The 22403-nt window shown below is 41.8% G+C and overlaps 1 protein-coding gene across 1 annotated transcript in view; it reads left to right on the forward strand.

Moving 5' to 3' along the window:
- The window catches only part of sema6bb (sema domain, transmembrane domain (TM), and cytoplasmic domain, (semaphorin) 6Bb), a 122254-nt gene that overhangs the window by 82199 nt on the left and 17652 nt on the right, over positions 1 to 22403 (forward strand). The window contains exons 11-16 of the mRNA XM_068725956.1: positions 2008 to 2139; positions 2742 to 2891; positions 4216 to 4395; positions 7080 to 7220; positions 10268 to 10345; positions 14335 to 14393. Coding sequence (XP_068582057.1) covers positions 2008 to 2139; positions 2742 to 2891; positions 4216 to 4395; positions 7080 to 7220; positions 10268 to 10345; positions 14335 to 14393 — 740 coding nt within the window. The remainder of the gene's footprint in view (positions 1 to 2007; positions 2140 to 2741; positions 2892 to 4215; positions 4396 to 7079; positions 7221 to 10267; positions 10346 to 14334; positions 14394 to 22403) is intronic.

A 22403-nucleotide genomic window follows, 5' to 3' on the forward strand; every position in this document is an offset into this window, starting at 1 on the left:
ATTTATCAGAGTTAAACCCCTAATTACAGGATTGAGATTAAAACTTCCCCTTTCTTCTCCTCTTCCTCGTCTGCCCCTTGGAGGCATCATCATGTGTCCGTGAGGCCCGACCGTGTTATTCCAAGCTCTCAGAGAGCTTGTTAAACAGCGAGGAAGTGCTTTAGACTCTGCAGCAGTCCTCTCAAACGGACACGCAATGCATCTCGCCTGGACAGCCTGTCGCTCAACCCTAGTGAAGGAGAAAGAGTAAAGGACGAACAAATGCCGATGGACAGAGCGGGCGGGAGAGAGGGACAGGCAAGATTTGACAGTAAACAAAGGAAAGTTGCCTCAAGTGTGCAAGGCGACTGAAAAGATGCTGAAAACACATATGGACTAGATAACAAAAGCAGGAAGAGTGAAGATGAAAATAATTACGGAAATTCAGAGAGAAAAACAGCCCAAGGCCTCTTGGCTTCCTTCTGCTGGACACACAGCCCTACACGGGGGCAAACCCAGTGACCTGCAGGGGTTGGATAAGGTAGAGAAAGGAAGCCAAGCTGGCACTGATGCAGCGCTGGCAGACATGTCACACATAACATCTGGTGCCGGCGGTCCTGAGAGAGACACCGTATCGTCCACAGATATGCCTGCAGCTCCGCCACGCTGGCCGGGGTTGAGTCACATCCCTGCCTATGAATGATAAGTACTGAGGGAGACGGCGTGACCCGATCAAATGGCACATCAGGAGAGCACGGCTCCCTGCTGCAACCGAAATCCAGCCTCTGGGCTCTGCCTTCCCAAACAAACCCTTTTGTGGCTTTCAAAGAGGCACTCAACAGAAACACCACTCAGAATCCCGAAGGCTGGATGCACAGACCCTCAAATCACCAGTTGGGCGTTTATTTTTCTTAAGAAAGAAAGAGAATAAGAAGGCCAGGAACAGATGGGTATGTGTGGGATTTTCTGTAGCAGCAGGTTGCAGGTGACTCAGTCTCTCAGGTTGTTTCAGTGCATGTGTATCGCTATGGTATTAGCACTTAGTCGCTATAGCTCTCACACCACGCACACCATTAGTCATTGAGGAGGACACATTCAGAGCAGAGTTGAGTCTCGGTGCATGAAGCATGGGATGTTTTTTAAAACTCATTCCTTATCTCATCCTGACACTGCTCTCTTCATTTCTCTGTCTCTAGTGCTTTCTCCAGCCAAAACATAAAAGAGTAACATCAGGCGCAAAGAAGAGATAGTGTAACTTTGTGTCTTTTTTTGGTGTGTGTGTGTGTGTGTGTGTGTGTGTGTGTGTGTGTGTGTGTGTGTGTGTGTGTGTGTGTGTGTGTGTGTTAGTGTCTGTGTGTGTGAGAGCTATGGACACTTCTTGGAACAGATGTTCTGTTCCCTGTTGCTGAGTTCACGAGTAGTTAAACAGCCTCAGAGGTGCACCGGGCTTTTTACTGGGATGTGTTGTTAGGTTTACAAGAACCCCCCCACCACCACCACACACACACACACACAGGCAAAATATTCAGTGACTCATTTCCTATTTCATTTTATATTCCAGGAATTCCAGCCAAGATCTTTTCATGTGTCAAATCAAGCTATTGCATCCGCTGCCTATCTATTCTTCGCCCACAGAGATGACAGCATCTATATTATCCAGTCTGTCTCTTCATCTCAGTAACAGTTTCCTTTGTGTTCAAGTTTTGAATGTCAAATATATGAACAGCCCAAATCCAATTTGTCATCTTTGCTGGAAGCCTGTCCCTTTCTCACGCTCACAATTGACTTTCTACATTTTAACTTATTTCCTTTTCACGTTTCACAGTCTATTTTTCAGTCTAGGTATTATCTATCTTGTCTTTTCTTGTTCCGACACTTATTATTTCGGCACTTCTGTCGGAAAGTAAAGCCCACTTGACATAGGACTGACAGCCATCTTGTGTCAGTTCAAAGTGTTTTATCAATTGACGGCCTCTGTCTCAATCCACCTTTGTCACACCTCTCTGTCTCACCTCTCTGCCTCTATAGTATTCCCGGTTCGGCGGTGTGTGCCTTCGACATGGAGCAGCTGGCTGGGGCGTTCGAAGGGAGGTTTAAGGAGCAGAAATCACCCGAGTCCATTTGGACGCCTGTTCCAGATGAAGTCATCCCGAAGCCAAGGTGCAGATGGCTGTAATCAATTAATGCACCAGTGTTCAGGCTGTTATCGCAGTACTGTGTTATGAACAACCTGTCTTCAATTCACTCATTAACCGTTCTTGAGAGGTGTGTTTTGCAGGTTTCTTGACAAAAGGAAATCCACACAACGTGCACGCAACAATGCATTTACTGTTTCACCACTCGTGAAGATGCTACTCTTTTTTTTTAAATTGTATTTACACGGTGATACAAGTTGATTATACGCACATATAATTTAGAACGCAGGAAGATTATGCGCATGATATTACAGCCTGTAGATGCTTCTGAATATTACACGGTGGGAGATTTGTTTTTCACAAGGATACAACTGATCTATCTGCTAATCTAAAGACACATCTCAAGCAAATATTCCACCACTTGCCAAATACTTCAAACATGCGGTTCTTTTAACTAAATCAAATCAGTCTCTTGTTGAAAAAGTGGTATGTGTCTGAATGTGAGAAACTCAGACAGTCTAGACTACTTAATTACATAACCATATCTTTACTGAGGACTGAAGTAGTCATAAAAGAGGATGCCTCTGTACCATCTGCTAAACATGTGCTGAAACTTGTTGTCCCCAGACCCGGTGGCTGTGCTGTTCAAGGTTCCAAGTTTAATTCCTCAAACTCGTTCCCTGATGAGATGCTCAACTTCGTCAAGACCCATCCTCTGATGGATGAGGCTGTCCCGTCACTCGGACAAAGACCCTGGATTGTCAGAACCATGGTCAGGTGAGACAGGCAGTCAAACACCAACCTTGTCTCCTAGTGATATGTTACTAGGAGACAGGAAAAGTTGAATACCTGACAAGTTGCAAAATTAATATAGAACGTATTTGTTAAAGAACATCATTGTTTTTCCTACAATATAATATTTGACTAAAGTATTATTAAGGTTTGTTCATACTTATTTTTAGGTTTCTTAAGGTTGGGGAAAGATTGCGGTCTTGGTTAAATATTGAAAAAGGGTGTATTTACTTTATTAACATTTACTGTAACAGAAACTATGATAATATCCTAAATTTGGTGCTTTGTATGCCAACCATTCCCCCTGATCACCTCTAAATGACTTCCATTCAGTACTAAAACTTTGTTACATTTGAACGTAATCCAGGCAGCAATTACCTTTCCATCAAGACATATTTAGCAAAACATAATTTCTGTACAAAAAAAAAAGAAGTGTTTCTGGTAAGTTTTAACTATCAAACTATGCATGCTGGGAATTCTGCTAAATGTGTTTAATTTGATGGGATAAGTGAAGACTCTACAAGTGATTTTATTAGTTCTGAAAGGGTCTGAAAATGAAAACAAGACATTTTAATTTGATTCAAGACCGCCCCATCTTTGTCAATTAGTCGACTAATCGGTCGTTTTGGTCTTAGTCGATTGACGACTTATTTTGTTGAAACTTGTTGAATTTTTTTCAGTGACAGCAGTGCAAACAAACACATGGCTTGTCTGTTCGGGCTGTGAACGCCGTCTGTCGAAGTTAAACTGGTTTGGTGTTAAAGCCTCTGGTAGCAGGCAGCAGCTGTAGCACATCAAGTCTCACATAAATGCACGCATGCCTCTCTCTGTCTGTCTGTCTCTCTTTCTCTCCACTACCTACCATATGTATTCCCGCTGCCGACCAGCCAGCGGGGGATTATGGGGACTGGATGTATGTGGAATATTAAACAGCCGGCACAACATGGCTTCTATTGTCGTCTATTGTCTCATGCACACAGGACTGTGTGTAGTTCAGCAACACTCTGCTATTGTTCCAAGACCGGCACATTTACTTGACTGATATTATTAATGACTCAACGTTTGCCGTAATTAGTTTATTATGCAAATTTGATGAGCAGTTTCTTCTCTATGGAATTCATTTAATTTTGCATTGACTCAAGAGAAAATGGCACATTATGATTTCAATTCACAAGAGTCTGTATTTTACACCTAAACCAATCACGTGTTGCACTTAAATGATACATTTTTCCTCTTAGAGCTACTTGACTACATGCTTTTATCTTTTATGGAAGAAAAGTCCCATTAATGCAGTGCCCTATCTCTCCAGGTACCAGCTGAATAAGATTGTGGTGGATTCAGAAGCCGGGCCTTACAGAAACCAGACGGTCCTGTTCCTCGGGTCGAGCAGAGGGACCATCCTCAAGTTCCTCATCATGCCCAACCAGGACAACACCGTCACCAACAGCAACATCTTCCTGGAGGAACTGGAGGGATTCAACCCTGATAAGTAAGACGTTAAAGCTAACAGATAGGAAGTGGACAAATGTTTTGCACTGTTAAAGGAACAGTTTGAACATTTTTGGAAATATGTGTGTTAGCTTTTGTTGCCGAGAGTTAGATGAGAAAATTGATACCACTCTCATACCTGTAGGTTAAATATGAAGCTACAACTGGTTAGCTTAGCTTAGCACTGGAAACAAGATAAAACAGCTAGCCTAGCCATGTACCAGAACCTCTAAAACGCACAAATGAATACGTTATCTACTTTGTTTGATTCCTAAAAGTGTAAAAACGTCACATTAGGGTTTTTATGTGCAGGACTATTGTTTTCAGTAATTTCATGGGGTCATGTTGTCACTGTGAGGTTGTTACATAACGTGTTAATTAGAGAGCTTTACAGGTGCTAGTTGATTTATTTAAATTTTCAGAGCCAGGCTAGCTGTTTTCCCTTGTTTTCAGTCTTTATGCTAAGCTAAGCTAAATGGCTGCTGGAAGTATCACATCTATTTGTTGTGGTGACAATCTGCTCATCTAACTCTCAGCAAGGCAAACAAGCGTTTTCCCCCCAAATGCCAAACTATTTATTTATGGCACAAACTTGTGCAGTTAGAGAGCTTGATGTAAAATAAGACATACTGTACAGCAGGGGAGGTGAGGAAAGGGTTAACTGACATCCGGGGTTGATGTATACACAGCGAGGGTAGCTGGTGGTGTGATACGCCTAGAAAAAGAGTCTCAAAGAAAAAAAAAAAAAAAGCATGACATGTCCTGGAAACATGATGTGTCCTGAATTATGCAGAAAGCCTCACCTATTCTTCGAGGGATGCACATAATTGTGCAGGAGCAGAGAGGATACAACCCCATGCAGAGAATACAAATAGGGCAAACAGAAAATAATAAGATTAAAGGCTAATATTCATTATCGGGAGATCTGAACATGTTCTAATGAGGTGGAGAAATACTGTAGAATGACATTAGGGCAAAAAAACATCAGAAAGTAATGAAATGATAAAATCTTATTATTCTTAATCTTGACCCAAAATTACCTCTTATATTCAGTCTGAAGCTAAATCATATTCAATATCTGGATTTTGACAAAAGATTGGAGTGGGCTTCTTGTCCCTTTCTAATTAGCATTTTGCATGAGGCAGTCAGCTTTTAGGTTTCATTGGATGCCCACCACTACGTAATGAACACTGGGTACAATGCCTTTTCAATCTTCATTTAAGCTTTTGTTCTCTCTCGAGATGCAGTGTTCCACACGGTGGATGGCTGCAGGGTGGGGGAAAGACGATTGTCACACAGATGCAGGAAGATTTGGCTGGTGATTATCTTTCACCGAGGCTAATTAGAGGCATTTAAAAAAGAAAAAAACATGTTTCTAAACACTAGCTTCCTGTCATGGTAATTGTGCCCAATGATATATATACCTTTTGTTCTGCAATAAGGGAGAATAAAGGATTATTTCTCGAACCAACTGGCTGGAACACACTTCCTCCCTACAGTAGAGTCCAATCTACTCGTACTGTTCTTATTCAATACTCAACTTTCTTCCTTTCCCAACCCGACCAAAATATGCTCACCAATTTGTGCCTCAGCTTATTTGTTCAGACTTGACAAAATGAGGGATAGTGATGGGAGGTGAAAATGAAGGGACTGTGTGATGAATGAGCTGGTCTGGACTGGAGCCAGTGTGCGAGGGATAATTTGGTGTGCATGGTAAGCCCAGCAGGAGGTCAGTGACAGTCCGGCTATCACAGCAGGCACCCGGCTAATCAGGAGACCGAGCACAGTCACATCAGGTCTTTTTTGTTTCCCTTTTATGCTCCAGGCCAGGCCAACCCCAACCTCACCTTACATACACAGACAAAGAAATGCCTTGTGCCCTGTAGTAAACCCCAGGGAACACAGGAGCAGTGCCACTAACACAGTCATCTTTTAGGAAGTCAGCACAGAGAGAAATCACTGCTTTGTGATTGGCCTGTTGCCATAATGAACCTGGAAATGAGATAGATACACCACTAATAGAGCCTGTATCTTCTCCTAATTTCTCCATCCTTCTGATCATGGTTCTGTTTTTCGTATTTTCTTTTCATGAGTCTCCCTTATTAGTTTCTCTTTCCTGCATTAGTTGTTTATTGTATTGTTTCGCTCTCCCTACATATCTCCCCCTTCTTTTCCCCTGCTTTTCGAGATATAGGCTGTGAAGAATGACTCATAGCTTGGCCTTAGCAGAATGATAGATTCTTCCTAATGACTGTGGGTCCGCCACAATGTCATTACCATAAACCATCCAGATACAACTGGTGCATGAGTGCACATGTGCATAAAAAGGTATAAATCCGCTGCACGAAGGCAGGTCGGTGCCGGCTATCGTAGCTCTAAGTGGCAATTAGAAGCGATTCAGCTGCTGGCTGCCGTTTTTTGATGGCCAGCGGACCGCTCAAACCTTTACAATCAGCACAGTGCATATTTGGATCACCATTGTAACATCTGGCTACACGGCTTCCTCTCATCTCTTTCACTTTTACGGCCTTTATTTACAGAACTGTTTATGTTTGGTTCTTTCACACTGAGTCGTGAGGAATCTTTTTTTTTCTTCCAGCTGAAATGCGCAGCGAGGTCAGAGGTTTAATGTGCAGTCTCGCTCCGGTAATTGAAATTACCTGATGCGTTTTGTGTGCGTTGCAGGTGTGCTGAAGACTCTGTGCAGGCCAGGCAGCTGTTGTCTCTGACTCTGGATCGGGTTAGCCACACTCTGCTTCTCGCCTTCCCCTCCTGTGTGGTCAGAGTACCAGTGGCACGGTGCCAGCTCTACTCCCGATGCATGAAGTAAGTCTGCACCAAACACTGTGCACGTAGGGGAACGTTAAAAGGCTGCAGGGCCGCATAATAAGAAGTGAGGTGACCTTTCAAGAACAACAAGTGTCCTTGAGCATGACACTGAGCCTCTGCCAGCTCCGAGGTTGCTGCTCTGTAGCTGACCTGAATTTCTCCTGCAATAATAACCATACTACAACTTAATAACAACTGTCACTGTGCCCTTGAGCAAAGTGACAATGTGTTAACTGCCTTATAATACTGAAATGAGTCAAAATGCAATAAATGTGCCAGTAAATTCTAATAAAAGCTGTTAGTGTAACACTTTACCATTAAATGTAACGCTGTTATTACCTTTGACTGCCATTTTTATTTTTATTATAGATACACAATCATTTCAACAGACAATAATAAAAGTAGTTTCTGGCAGCGTAAAGCATTATATGGTAAATAAATGACAATAATAAACTATAATGAAGCTTATGAGAATAATAAGCACGTAACAAATCTTTTATCCATATAAAGTGCACTTTTGCACTTTAATTGTAACGGGTTCTTTTTTAAGCGGTTGTTTTGTCAAATGTGTCTGTGTTTTAAAATGTTTTCTTGTTGTTTTTCTGATGATTAATTTAATGTAAAGCAGAAGTCTGTAGCACTGTGACTAAGACCAATTTCCCCTCGGGGACAATAAAGTTAACTCTGCACTAAAATAGTTGAATAATATTCAATCATCATCAGTTATAGTACAGTATAAGGCATAATCATAATATAATGTGTTAATTATTGATGAGATATTGTTTAATATAGCAGCTATTCTATATATTTTTTAAAGATATGATATTTTTTCACCTCATCTCGCACTTATGAGATTATCAGAAGCACCAGTAGAGTTTGTTATTCAGGCAGTTTGCCAGAATTAATGTGTTTAACGGAAACTGAAGGTGCAGCAATACCCTGACTCCACTAATCCTACATAATTAAACGTAGAAATGCATATATTCAAAGTAATACTATTTCAGCGGCATACACCCACACAAGCACCACGATACAGACTCCCTCTCCCTCGCTGGCTCATTTACTGGGTCTACTGACACACTAACACAAACCGGTGCACACGCCAGCACATCAGGCGTGCAAGTGTGTTCACTGAACCAGGTGGGTCACACAAGCGTGTAATCCAGAGCACATTAGGAAACGCTCACGTTCTTCCTGAGGTGCATTTGGTTTGTGAGTTTATGTGTTTAGATCAGAGAGTTAATGTTTTGTATGTTCAAGATTGCTTAGTCACGCTTCAGCAGCTTCAGGTCTGGTTTTCAACCTTTTGAAGAGTGTTTGTGAGTGTTTCCTTTCCATACAGCGTCCAGTCTACATGTTTGGCTTTTTTTTTTTTTTTTTTTTAAGTCTTTAATAATTCAACATTTTACAGTCATACAGTTGCAGATTGACATTTTAACCTCGTTTAAACCCACTTGCAGACCTGTCATTAAAAAGTAATGTTGTGCAGTGAACCACGGATATCAGAGGTTTTACATTTAGTCAACAACGATTAATCCCTTTTAGGCTACTTGACATCTCTGCCATCCATTTTCAGGTACTGCAGGTTTTTAGATTGATTCCCTTTTAGACGCACAGCAATTTCTATTCATGATGCTAGTATGGTTTAAAAAATGTACTTACAGAGACTTGAATTTGTCTTGAGATTAGTAATCCTAAACAGTGAACAGCCTTTATTCAGCCTAACATTATCATTCTCGTTGTGAACAGAGAGCATTTCACTTCAAAAACTCTTTGTTGCTGCAGTCAATGACTTTCTAACATCTGATGTTTAAGAAGTGGAGTTAAAATATATACGTCATTCATGAACCATGTCTGAAAATCAAACTCAAGAGGCAAACGGCCACCAACTCGGACATTGTGAATCTATTATTGTGATGAAAATGTGGTGATTTCTTGCATATAACAGGTTTCTGTAGGACAGAACTAATCCCACAATGTCTCTATATCCTAGTGTACTTCATTTTAAGTACACCACTAAGCCTTTTCCAAAACATTTTATCTGGATCTCCATCTTCTAGTCAAGAATTAACTTTGTATTTTTAATTATTAAAGGGCCGGTGTTAAGCATTTCACAGGATCAGAAATGGAATGTAATATTCATAATTATGTTTTCACAAGTGTTTAATCTCCTGAAGCTAACAATCGTTGTGTTTTCTTTAGCTTAGAATGAGCCGTTCATGTCTATATAGGAAGTGGGTCATCTTCACGGAGTCCTTCATGGTTTACCGCCGAGTTTCTACAGTAGCCCAGAAGGGACAAACCAAAAACAGGCCTTTCGCAATTTTAAGTTACCAGTAGGCCGCAGTAGTTCACAGACAGGCTTGTGAAACTGTGGTAAAGTGAGCCGCAGAGTGAAAAACTGTGGTGTCGCCAGCCGCCACCTGACTACTACAGTAGAGTTATTATGGTATGAATGGCCTCTGAGCGAGGTGAACGGCGTTACCACAGTTCTGTACTTGGTGGCTCTTTAACCGCAGTCTGAGAGGCAGAAGAGAGCAAAGGGCTCTTCAGTTTGTTACAATCTTCAACCACATTGCAAGATGCCACCAAATCCTACACAGTCTCCCTTTAACAAACAAGAAATACAATCTGTTTCTGCACATCCACCCTGCCCAATATTGAAGTAGATGAAAAAATATTCCCTGTGATGAATTACATCATCGAGCAAGTCTCAAGTCTTAAGAAGTTTGAAATGAAGAGCTTTCTTGAAAATAGGAAATCAATATAAGAACTTGTGATTTGTAGTTGATGGGCTCAGATGTGCAAAAATAATTCATATGAGATATGACGAGACATCCTGACTTCTAGTATAGACTCATTGACTAATCTAATATCAAAGAAAATCCCTAATTTAATCACAAATGAAAATACTGTGAGTTGCAGCCCTTGTGTGAAAGAGATGCAAATCGAGCAAATGACATTTACATTTAAGCTACACTAATGTAAATAAGTGAAATAGGGATTCTTTGTGGTTCATTGAGTATGTGTTTGTGTCTCTGCAGGAACTGTATCGCCTCCAGGGATCCTTACTGTGGCTGGACCAGAGGAAGCACTTGCTCTTTCCTCAGACCTGGGACCAGGTATGATGACTCTCTATTCGTATATACATCACCACAATGTGTGCACACACACACACACACACACACACACACACACACACACACACACACACACACACACACACACACACACACACACACAGTAAAGAGTATACAGTACCTCCCCTGCATCAACATACTGCCACTCTGTCTGGTTTATTCGTTGTCTGTCTTTAAGTCCACATGCTGTTTTACCACCTTTCTCTGTTCCCTCTCCTTCATCTCCAGGTGATTTCTTTTTATTTTGGTTTGTTTTGATTTGATTTATTTCCTTTTATCATCGTTCTCAAGGTTGTTTTTCCGACAGCACACCTACAGCAGCAGACCACCCTTAGAGACGTCCCATATATTATTTATCTGGCCTGGAAGTCCTTGGTTCTATCTGAGACTACTTGAGCATCTGAGTAACATCTGTGCCCTCTAAGTAACCTGTCACACAGTCTGCTCTTTGTACATTATTGATTCAAGATCTCTGCTGCCGCTGTTAAACACTACTATGTTCTTCCACTTTGCTTGCTATCAGGTGGTGGCCATATAACACTGTGTGCTTGTGTGACTGAGAGCAGAGTTTTGTGTTTGCTTCTCTGTTGTATAACACTGTCTGTGTTATAAATGACGTACCCAGGCCCAGTGTTGTCTGGATGTGTGTGAATGTGAGAGTATCTGTGTGTCTCTCCTCCTGCTACTGAACGCGACGGTCTGTTTTGCTCGCCACCAGTGGTGGCTGCCTCCCTCCGGTGAAATCAAATCTCTCTTTAGTCAGGCTGTTTATTGAATTAGGCCTTCAGAACACAGGTGTAGTGCCAGCAGAACAGACAACATGGGTCTTTAGACCACCTCAGGCTGCCTGCTTATACTATTAAAGGCCTCTGTGTTGGTTTTGATCTGATTTACCAAGGTCGGTCAACTCTGCAATCGATTTTGCATTGAGTTACTGCGGATTTCCTCTTTGTGGACTAAATGCAACCTCTCTTTGCAAACTGATGCCAGAGGAGAGCTCAGAAGTTGATGCTATATATCTAGTTTAGGCAGTTTCTGAGGAGAAGAAGTTTTGTATTCTTCAAGAAAATAGTTGTTGTGGGTGTTGAACTGGGAGGATAAATGCTTTTATTGTTGTGTCCCCGAGTGTTATTATCGAACCGCTAAACAAGGTGTAACAAAAACATTTGTCACCTTCTTTTTGCTTCTACCAGTGAGAATATTGTGACCGTACAATTGCTTGTGTTAAGGTGTTATAGCTGATTCATTATTTGGATGTTGTGGATGCTAATTTAGGTGAACCAAAACCCTTTGATTTAGACGTGGTCATTTCGTAAAGTACTGATTAGTTGATCTTGGACAGTTTGTGAGAAAGGAAAGTTTTATAGTCTTCATGAAAATAGTTATAGGGTGATGTACTGAGAGGAAAAATGCTTTTATGTTTGGTTTCATTGCTTTGTCCCAGAGTGTTATTATTATACTGCAAACGAGGTGATACAAAACATTTCTCACCATTTTTTGCTTCTGCCAGTGAGAATATTGTGACCGAACAACTGTTTATCCATTACTTTTAGCAAAGCATTCACTTTCTAACTATTCTCTCTTTCTCTTAATTGCAACATGTAATGCTAAGGTGTTATAGCCGATTCAATATATGGATATATTTCTAAATCAAACTGTAATTTCTATTTTATTAGATTAGCTGAGCCGCTCCACCATTGTTCCACATCGCCTCTGGCAACTGCAGAAGTGACCCCAGGGGTACAAGTAGTCTTGGTCGGCAATCATTACTGTTAATATGCAAGCATCTAACATGAATACACATGTGGTCTTTATCACGTTCCTTTTTATTATGAAGGGAGAATTTAATGGAAATTTAAAAAAAACACTGTAAAAAAACAACAACACACACACACACACACACACGCACACACACAGGGAAAGCTAATGTATACAAAGTAAATGACCCACAATCCCTGAGAGGCAGCCAACTGAACACAAAACATTATTCTTTATTAAGGTGACAACCCGCTGTTTGTTCACAGTGCACTTGGACTCATTTGTCACAGTGATTTCTAGGCATTAAAAGCGCAGATGTTGGCTGCGATGCTGCCTGAGCCTTTAGCTAATTGCAGAACACCGACTTCTCAGTCACTTTGTCCCAATGAGTTGTTGTTTTTTTGGTTCTTCAAGGGTTGTTTGGAGGCCAAATAGTGATTCGGTGTAGCAGCGCTATTTGGAGGACCAATGTAGAACTTTAAATGGTCATTTACTTCTGTGTAAAGAATTTCCTGTTGAATCCAAAGTGTTGTTTTGACTTTCTCCTGACCACAAAAGACCAAGCAAAGCTTGTTATATCCATCCATATCAACCAGAATGTAACACAGCCTAATGCCTCTTGCAAGTGAAGAAAGATGCATTTAAAACTGCTTCACACCCTGAAGGCTATGAATAAGCTCCCATTTCTCTAAATGTTCTTTAAATTGGGCTTGCATGAGGTCTCTAGAGCTTGTCTGCTGCCAAGTGCTCACTGATGGATCCTTACTAAAACAAGTCTCTGATCGCAAATGTGAGTTAAGTCTCAGTCAGTTTAAATCTAGTTCTTTCTAAAATACAATGCCCTGGAAACACCAACTTATAGCTCATGCTTTAAAGTCAAAAGAATTGTTTATTGTTCATTACTTTATGTGGTGATAAGACACATGAGATATAGCGTGTTAATTATTGACCTTTTAGAGGTCCTGGTAGGCACCTGGACAGATTCTGGGTAGCTGTTTCCAGTCTCTATGCTAAGCTAAGCTAACCGTTTCCTGCCTCTTGTCGTGTTGATCTTCTCTTCACTTTATTGGCAAGTAAACAAGCTATAGAAATGTTGAACTACTGAGTAGGTTTTTTTTGGTTTGTTTTTTAAAGCACACAATTACCAACTTGTTAATTAGACACGGTAATTATGTATAGTCCTGATTAGTAACTGTGCGTGGTTTGTGTGTGTGTGTGTGTGTGTGTGTGTGTGTGTGTGTGTGTGTGTGCAGTTTTACATCAGATATCTAATCATTGAAACCAGAATGAAAACCTTGTGTGTGCCTGATTTTGGTACAAGTGGATTGGAAATGTATTACATTATGTAATCATGATTGTATTAAACACACACACACACACACACACACACACATAGTCTGTGTTTTGCATGTCGGTGCTGTTTTTCCCTGATAAGAGTCATGATTAAGAGCAGTTGTGTTTTTCTCTGTGACCACCTGGTCTCTGTGCTGTTCTCATTTCCTCTCTGCTTCCTCACCTCATCATATGTTTTTGTCCTTTGAGTTGCTGTTGCTCCCCTGTTCCCTGAATGGGAAATGAGTTTTAAAGCTCCAGGATAGAGTTGTAGAAAACAGATATGTGGGAATTTCTGTAGAATACAAGTAAAGTTTACTTTCATGACAAGTGACGTTTTCCATAAAGGAATAATGTGTTTTTCATTAAACGGATATGATGATCTTATAATTTGCAGTATATTTTAACAGCCTCCCGACCTTAAGTTCCATGTTAATGACTAAAACATATTCCCCTGCTCTAACTCCTAAATACTTGAAGACATTGAGTTAATATTTACGCAAATGTAATGTGAAGACAAGAATGCTGATCTAGACATATTGTTCATTCAATGCATTAATTCATCTAATGAATGCCCCTGCAGGCATAAGTGGTTATCTTTGAATTATAATGGTGATTATTGCAAGAAATTAAGCCGCTCAAGGGAGCTCTCTGGCTGCTTTAATGATTTTCTTTTTTCTCACTTTGTCAAAATAGAAACAATACAATCAAAGTGTTATAGGAGCTTATAGAGCGATATACGCTCCCTCGTAGCTCGTCCTCTGCTCTAACATTGAGATAGTTTTCCTCTATCGGAGTGGATCTGTGCTGTGTGTGTCGGCGGCCGTGTCGCCGGGCCTCCGTGTCCTCTGATTAATGACTGTGTCTCTTCTCCTCTGCAGACTGCCGTTCGAGCAAGATGTTGAACAGGGAAACGTGGCCCACTTGGGTGACTGTGACGGTAAGAGGAATGATGAGTCTGTGTGTGTTTGTGTGTGTGTGTGTGTGTTTGCCCACAAGTGTTAAAGCTAATAACTCTCTTGTCTGTGCTAAGATCCTTACGTAACGTGTGTGTCTTCAGGGTAAACAACAATACAGTAAAAGGAGAGGAAGAGCCTGGTAGTTTCAGTTTATACAGAAGAAATCCGTAAATAAACACAGAGAAACGTCCCAATCCACCTCAGAGCTCTGTAGTTTCTCACTCCTCCCTAGAGTAAAAACCAATCTGAACATGAAGACGGTCGACTGGTCTCGTTTTGTCGAGCTGGCAGGAAAATCCCTGTGTATGTTTTAAAGCTAACTTTGTTCTTCCCACTGTTTACTGTCCGTACTTGTATACTATCTCTGCTTTGGTCCGGTAGGTTTTGATGCAAATACATGTGGTTAATTATATTCCACTTCAGCTTGAATTCCCCTTGATGTTTCCTCTCTCTCTCTCTCTCTCTCTCTCTCTCTCTCTCTCTCCATATCATTATGAAAATAGAAGTGGTACACAGCAGAGCGAAAATCTCTATTCCAGATACACAGAGGTTTTGGATACTCCCATGACGCCCCCCTCTCTTTGATCTGAGCGCTAATTCCAATGCGTGCAAATTAATCCTTCACTTCTGAAAGTTCCCCGAGTTCATGTGCCGTGCTCCCTGAGAAAAGAACAGATAAATATTGCATAATCAGAACCCGCGAACAGCTCTAATCCCGTTTCAGATGGGCGCTCTGTTTGATGCTGTTCTCTCACTTCAGGTCCTCTGACCACCAAAACCACGGGGGGGGGGGTGCTCTGTGATTCCTTGATGCTCACTCTATGCATGGTGAAGTTAAGATAGTTATCTGTCTTCATTGATCACATGTGTAGCCCCTTATAGAACATGTGGTGGCGAGTTTAGTCCTGCTCTGAAAAACAGAAAACCCATGATCTTCCAAAGGGGTTATTATCTTTTAAACAGATCAGGTTGTGCACGTATCCTGCTTTTAATTCCTGCAAGTTAGTGTTTGTAAAATAACACAAACTGGAAGAAAAATCTGATATTTATTCTCTGCAAGGGAACTACATTCGAGAAAATACTGTGTTGTGCAGGAAGCTTGTAATTAAAAATGCAACTTCTATGATCATTACTGTACTACACCAGCGGGTGGGAGAAGAACATAATTACTCTCGCTCAGTGCTAATGGAGTGTCTTACAAGCTCTAGTATTGGATCCTCTTCTTGCACTTGTTATACCTTGACCAACGGTTCAAGGGCTCGGGGTCAGAGAAAGTAATGGCACCGATACTGAAGAACGACTTTCCACTCACCGCACACTGTAGGTCATCACGGCGCTTTTTTTTCCCCTGAATGAGCCGTATGCTGTCTACCAACCTTAAAGGACTGCTACAGCTATTAATAATATACATTTGCATAAAGTTGGGGGGACTTGTGAGAAAGATGCAGAAATCAAAGAAAACAGAAAGCAAATAAATGAACCTAGTCAACAAGCGCTGCCTTTATCGCTCATTTCCTGCATTTAATGCCGTGATGCATGCACCTGCAACTTTGTGTGAGGTGGAATATAAAAGTGTTGTGTCATTTATTTTGGCTGGCTAGTCTAAATCCACAAAATAAATTGCCAATTTGAATGTCAATGTTACATTACAACAACTATTTAAGTTCATTGTGAGTCATTCATTTCAATCCCAGTTCTATATGAATATATTCCAGCTCTTAGTTGAGCCTAAATTATTGTTTTCTTAAATTATATCGCCAAAAGACAGTTCCTTTAAAATGTACAGTAAGATTATTATAATTACATTCACAATAATCACCCAACTTGGGTTTACTCCAGACATTTTTTTCCTTGTCATATTTAACTTTGTGAAACGTATTCTACTTTAGAGATACACATTCAATCTGCTCTAAGTTATGGGCCAAGCCCCAAAACGCTGTATCCTACATTTCCCTTGAGGCAACTTGATAGTAGATGTGACAAAGCTGTTTCCACACCAACAGAAGACATCACAGAACAGTTTTGCAAGCTGTGTAGTTTTTGCCACGCTTAGTAAATTGGCTCAGACATGTGACCTTTAAACTGGCCACAAATGTGAAGCCCGATATCACTTTTCACATTTGTGTACACGAAAGAAATCCGTTACACAGGGATGAAAGTGACCCCACGGCTGCTCCTCTTGGACCGGTGTCAGACAGAGATGTACTGTCCTGCTCCCTGGCCCGGCCTCTGACGAATTTCTGAGCTCTGTGCCTGCGCCTGATCCAGTCATGAAATATACCCGAGTTGCACTCTGTTGACGGAGGTGAGACGAGAGAGCTGCTTGGGTTGACATGGCGGGAATGTGAGGCTGCATCTTTTCCGAAGGCTGCCGCTTAGACAGCACTTTGTCTCCGATGTTGTGATGACCTCGGTCTATTGGCCTATCCTATCATATCTCTTTTCTTATTTGACACTTTCATTGTCTCTGATACGGATGATTTCCTCAGTGTTTCCTGTTTCTAGTTAACGCTGAGATCATCGCTCTTTGTCGTCCCGTAAGACAAAGATTCTTCCAGCCGTCAGAAAAGACAGTATTCAGTTAGAGGAAGACAAAGAGGCGCAGCTTGAGCTTGTTATGACAAACTGTCACTGACACTGTTAAGACTTTAAAAACGGCCTCTTTATATGCGTCTGTCAGCATCTTTCGCTCTAATTCTCTCCACGGGGCTCATTCTTAACGTACACAGGACACATGCTGTACATCTGTGCACTGACAAACACACACAGGTGCTCACACACACCAGCACAAACTCTTCAGGGACCTGGATCGGTGGAATAGACTGCAGGCTTTTGGTTGCTGAATACTTCATATCTCTATATTAAACTCATTGCACATGTCTGTATCTTGACCCAGCAGATGAGAGGGGAGATAAGGTGTTGGCCTATCTACCTCTCTTTGGGGAAATTCAGCAAACTCATTTTCACCCTCCCTTTCTTTACCTTTTTCCACAAAGAGGAGTCTACGCTTTCGATCAAACTTCATGCAATCTTCAGCAGTCAGTGATCCTGAAAAACAGCTTTTTGAATCATGATTTTTAATCAAGATTGTGGTTAGGCATGAGGTAACAGGGCATGTGAAAGGCCCTCTCAACTTGGAGGTTAGGGTGACTCTGCATTACGAGATTATTGATATGGTAGGAAAGCAGCACACACATTGTGCAATTTCAATTCTTTATTTTTTCCTTTTTCTCATAAACTACAAGCTAAGCTAAGATAATTTTACCTCTTCTGGAACCGACAAAGTTTTCAAATAAAACAAGGTCAGACGTTTACGAGGGAAAATTCCTCTTTGGTTGAACTACGGAAAACTCATACATATATATGTATACTATCTGATATGAGGTTACAAATAGACATATTGTTTAAATATGCATGAAACGTTTTTCAAAATAATTGTTTCTGGTAAGTTGACAATGATGCTACGGCTGAAACGTTGTACATGTGTCATAAATGGATCTTCAGAGATGTGGGTCTGAAAAGCTGGCACAATAAAACGCAAGTGAGAATTAGGATGTCAGTAATTTGGATGAACTGGCCCTTTAAGGTTGAGGTTTTTCTGGTTGTATTCCAATTTTTTAAAGAGGGAATTATGCTAGTTTTGGCTTTGCAGCCAAGTCATTTACTGTGCCCTAGTCTTTGCTCCTCTGCCTCTACAGTGCCTCTCCTCTCCACCATGTTTCATCTCTCTCTCCAGTCCCAGTCAGTGTTCCACTTATTCCACAGCAGCCTTGTCGTCAGACCTCAAAGGAAGATGGATGGACGGCCTTACTTAGAGCCCAGCTAACTGCCTCCCCTTCCTCCTTAGCCAAAGAGAAGCCGCTGCTGGAAGGAGAATCGATTTTCATCTCTCCTCTGGCTGATGGCAGTCGAATAGATATCAAGGGTGATTCTGCAAAGGGGAAAGGAATGGGGCTGAGAAGAGCAGGGGATGGGGAGATGAGGCCGGGTAAATCAGATCAAGGAGTAGAGAGCGGAGCGAAAAAGAGATTGAGAGATCATAGGAAGAAGGCAAACTTTGAGGACGGAATGGGTGAAACGGTTCAGAGGATCAGAAGTGTAAAGTCATGAGGGTGAATGAGAAAAGAAACGGAAAGAGAGAACAGAAGGAGCGAGGTCAGGGGAGGAGAGAAAGGTGAGGAGGTGGGATAATCACATAGGAGAGTGGAGAAAAGACGAAGGTGAGGGTGGATGAAAGCTTTGAGAATGGTGGGAGGTTCAGGGAAGTGCGAGGAGAGGGTGCATGGCCGGGCCGGTGTGACAAATAGACTGAGAGTGCCACCGGCGTCTCCTGTGTCACGGCGCTGACGCCGGCCTCCTCAGTGGGCTTGTGGCCAAGCTGTAATTCTGTCTAGGTGATGTGAACTGCCTGCCTCACACCCTCTCAATCTTCTCTTTCCATACATCACAGAGCTGCTGTCCTTCTCCTCACTTCACACTAGTATCAACTTATTTATCTTTCGCATCATTCGGTTCTTCCTATTTTGTCATAAAAGTGGATGATGGCACCTTTGCTAAAAATCTAAAGTGGAACAACTATATGAAGAAGTGATGTGTAGCTAAGGTTATTGCCTTGTTGTTGTCAAGATCACCCCCAAAACACACACACACACACCAAATATTAGTATGGAGAGACATGCCGTTACTCTAAACCCTGTCTGATCAAAGCAGAGTTTGGAAGCACAACGTCTAATGGAGACGATGTGTTGTGGGAGGGACACTTTGATGAAAAAGATGAGGTCAGAGAAATGACTGGGTTAAATTATGTGTGTGTGTGTGTGTGTGTGTGTGTGTGGGTCTATAAGCCTGTGCGCTCTACTTTCTCTCAGGCGCTAAAGCTAACTTCATTGTTGTTCGGTAATTTTGTAAGTCCAAACAAACACACGCCGAGGGGGGTGAAGTGACTCAGCCATTCTGGCATGTAACTTTGCAGTTGCACCTGCTAAGACCACATTTTATTGCAAACACATGCACAAAGAGCAATTTTCAAGGCTTTAGTATCTGCGCAGCATGCACAGAAAATCCCAAACCGTTCATGCACTTTAAGTTTCACCTCTTTTACTTGGACGTCTTTCAAACACACATCAAAAGATGTAGTGTTTCAAGGATTTTCGGATGAACTGTGAAGTATTTTCCCTCACCATCATAAAGCAGCTGGAATAATGTTTGTTCCATCTTTAGTCTGTAGTTTGAGTGATGGGATGTAATGCTCACATTAACTCTCAGGTCACACGGTGTGCGTACATTCACACTGGGATATAACAAAAGAAATACATCTCAAATTGTCTGCACTCCAGACTGATAAACACACAGACACACAGATTATTAGCAGTATACAAGATCTTTCCATTTTGCTGTTAATGTAATTGTTTTCAATTCTGTTGATTGTAACTAAAAAAGTGAAAAATGCTGCAAGACTTTGTTGCATTTTTAATAGTTTTTGGACAGCAATGGAGTTCTACAACAAGAAGAAGGATCATGTCATTCCTTCTTATATTTTATTTCATGGTCTTGAAAGGCATTGAATTCATTCATCTAAAACAAGTCTTTAATTGGTATTAAAACGTCTGACAGCAATCTTTCAAAAGTCTTAAAATGCCTAAACAGGGGAAGTAGGATTCTTTGAAGCTGACATTGAAATTCAAAATTTCAAGTAACATCTGTTTTTGAAGTAATTTCCGAACGTCTCTCGTCTTCGTCTCCCTGAGCAGGCTAGTGGAACAAACAGCACGTTCAATTTTGATTATAAGGTTGGTCTTAAATTTAATTCCGAGTGGCATTAAGAAAGTCTTTAAAAGTCTTAATTCTAACTTGCCTTAAGCTGAAGGAACCCTGAATAACACAAAATAACACCAGTTCAGTTCCCCACTACACTTAAAAAATGATTGGTCTACGGAGTACATAATGATTTGGGATTCTGCGCCTCCTGAAGACCATTAGCAAATTGTCAGACCTGACGTGATTAGTGAAGCTTGCCCTGACTCCATGTGCTGATATTGTATTCCTCCCACTAAAAAACTATACATTTTTACTTCAACCTCTATTACACTTCTTACCCTGCTGTGTAAAAAAATGAGTTGGTCAGAGTCACTTGTGCCCAGAGTTTGAGCTAACAATTCTGCTTGCAGGAGAATAGAGCCATTAACGTCTGTGTGTGTGTGTGTGTGTGTGTGTGTGTGTGTGTGTGTGTGTGTGTGTGTGTGTGTGTGTGTGTGAGCAGTTGTGTGCCCTCTAAAGTATTCGTCTGTTCACAGTGGACAACTCAGCCAGCGTGACAAACTGCAGCTGGATTTATGCTGGATTCAGTTTTAATGATGTTTGAGCAGAACACGCCCCGCTGACAGAAATCACCGAACTAACTCTGAACTGCACTGGCGAGTGTGTTCGAGTGTGTGGGGCGAGGATGTGTGAACGTGCATGTGACAGGTAATAGAAACCATTCCCGTAAACAGCGTAATGAGTCAGATGTGGTTCAGGCGTCGACAGACGCTATAGCATGTCAGATCCACTTACGGCAGGTTATCGCCACGTGTCGATTGGCCGGATCTCAGTTTTTCCAGGTCGTGACCCTTGCTGGCAGGCAGATCAGTTACAGCATAAACGTGGGCTAAATGGTCTGTCAAACCTCCAACTTCTCTCTTTTAAATTACCATGAGGGTCTCTTAACTCTAAAGGAAAGAGATTCTTGCTCCCAAATCATTTTGTTGGCACCTGAATCTCCCAGCAGTAATGAGCTAAACACTGCCTCACTTTATTTTGCTGTTAGCAGGCCTTTTTGGGGGTAACGAGTCAAATTGTGTTTGCACAGACAGCTCATCAGCTAAAGTCATCTCTGTTAAACCAGCCATCAAATAGGAGAAAGAGGTGTGTGTGTGTGTGTGTGTGTGTGTGTGTGTGTGTGTGTGTGTGTGTGTGTGTGTGGTGCTGTTGCCACAGGAGACACGTCCTGCTTCATCATGTTCCCTCGTTGTTTTCCGACTCAACACTTTTGTCAAATCTCTGTTTCCTCCACCTTGATAAAAGTAAAAACAGGGCTCTCCAGCGAGTGCACGCTTCCAGACGCTCACCAACTCGCGCAGGATCGTTCACACTCGCACGAACACATTCGCCACCCGTTTCGCTGTGAACTCACTCAGCCATAATGACATAGCTAGTGTTGCCGCAGTGTAGCTACAGATGGAAGCAATTATGGTGCTGTGAAAATATTTCCTGAAGAAAGGCAGTGTTTTGACTGGTGCAAACAGCGGGATGCAATCACTCAGTAATTGAGGTCCACTGAAACATCAATGAGGAGAAGACGGAATGGAGATTCCTTATTGTGGCGTCATGTTGGAGTGGATGACGATCACCGCAGAGCCAGGACCGACTCTGTCTGTCTCCCCGGTGGCTGTGATGTTGCGAGGAGCTTTGCGCAGGAAAGAAAATTTGTTGGCAAATTTACAGCCGTGGTCTCATCTAGTTCCATCCTAATTGCTGCGGTTTGGAACGGGGCCTGAGTTGAGGCTTATGAGGGGGAACCCATAAAGCCGACACAGTTCTTTGTATTTACATGGCAGCTAGTTAAAGCAGGCTCTTAAGTCTGCTCATGATAAATGAGTTGCCCTGTAGTTTGAACCCCAACCGAGAGAAAGAGAGGGACAGGAAACGAGAAAGAAAGAGAGGAATTGGAGGAGAAGAAAAGCTTTCGCCACAGTAGTTCATTTTTTGTTTGATGCGGTCTCCTCTTTCAGCCGGAGAGAGGGCTCCGTAACCTTGACGCCACAGACGTCCTTCCTCCTCTCCTAACTCCCTCTGTTGTCACTTCTGCAAGTCAGACACCAGTGGCAAAAATAGAGAGAGAGAGGGGGAGAGAGGGAGAGAGAGAGAGAGAGAGAGAGAGAGAGAGAGAGAGAGAGAGAGAATAAACTAGTAGAGATAGAGGAAGTGTGGTGTGAAGCTGTGCATCCCCAGAT

This window comes from Cebidichthys violaceus, unplaced genomic scaffold (genome assembly GCF_023349555.1).
Source record: "Cebidichthys violaceus isolate CVI_PGR_0920_01 unplaced genomic scaffold, fCebVio1.0.p SCAF_37, whole genome shotgun sequence".
Lineage (NCBI taxonomy): Eukaryota > Metazoa > Chordata > Actinopteri > Perciformes > Stichaeidae > Cebidichthys > Cebidichthys violaceus.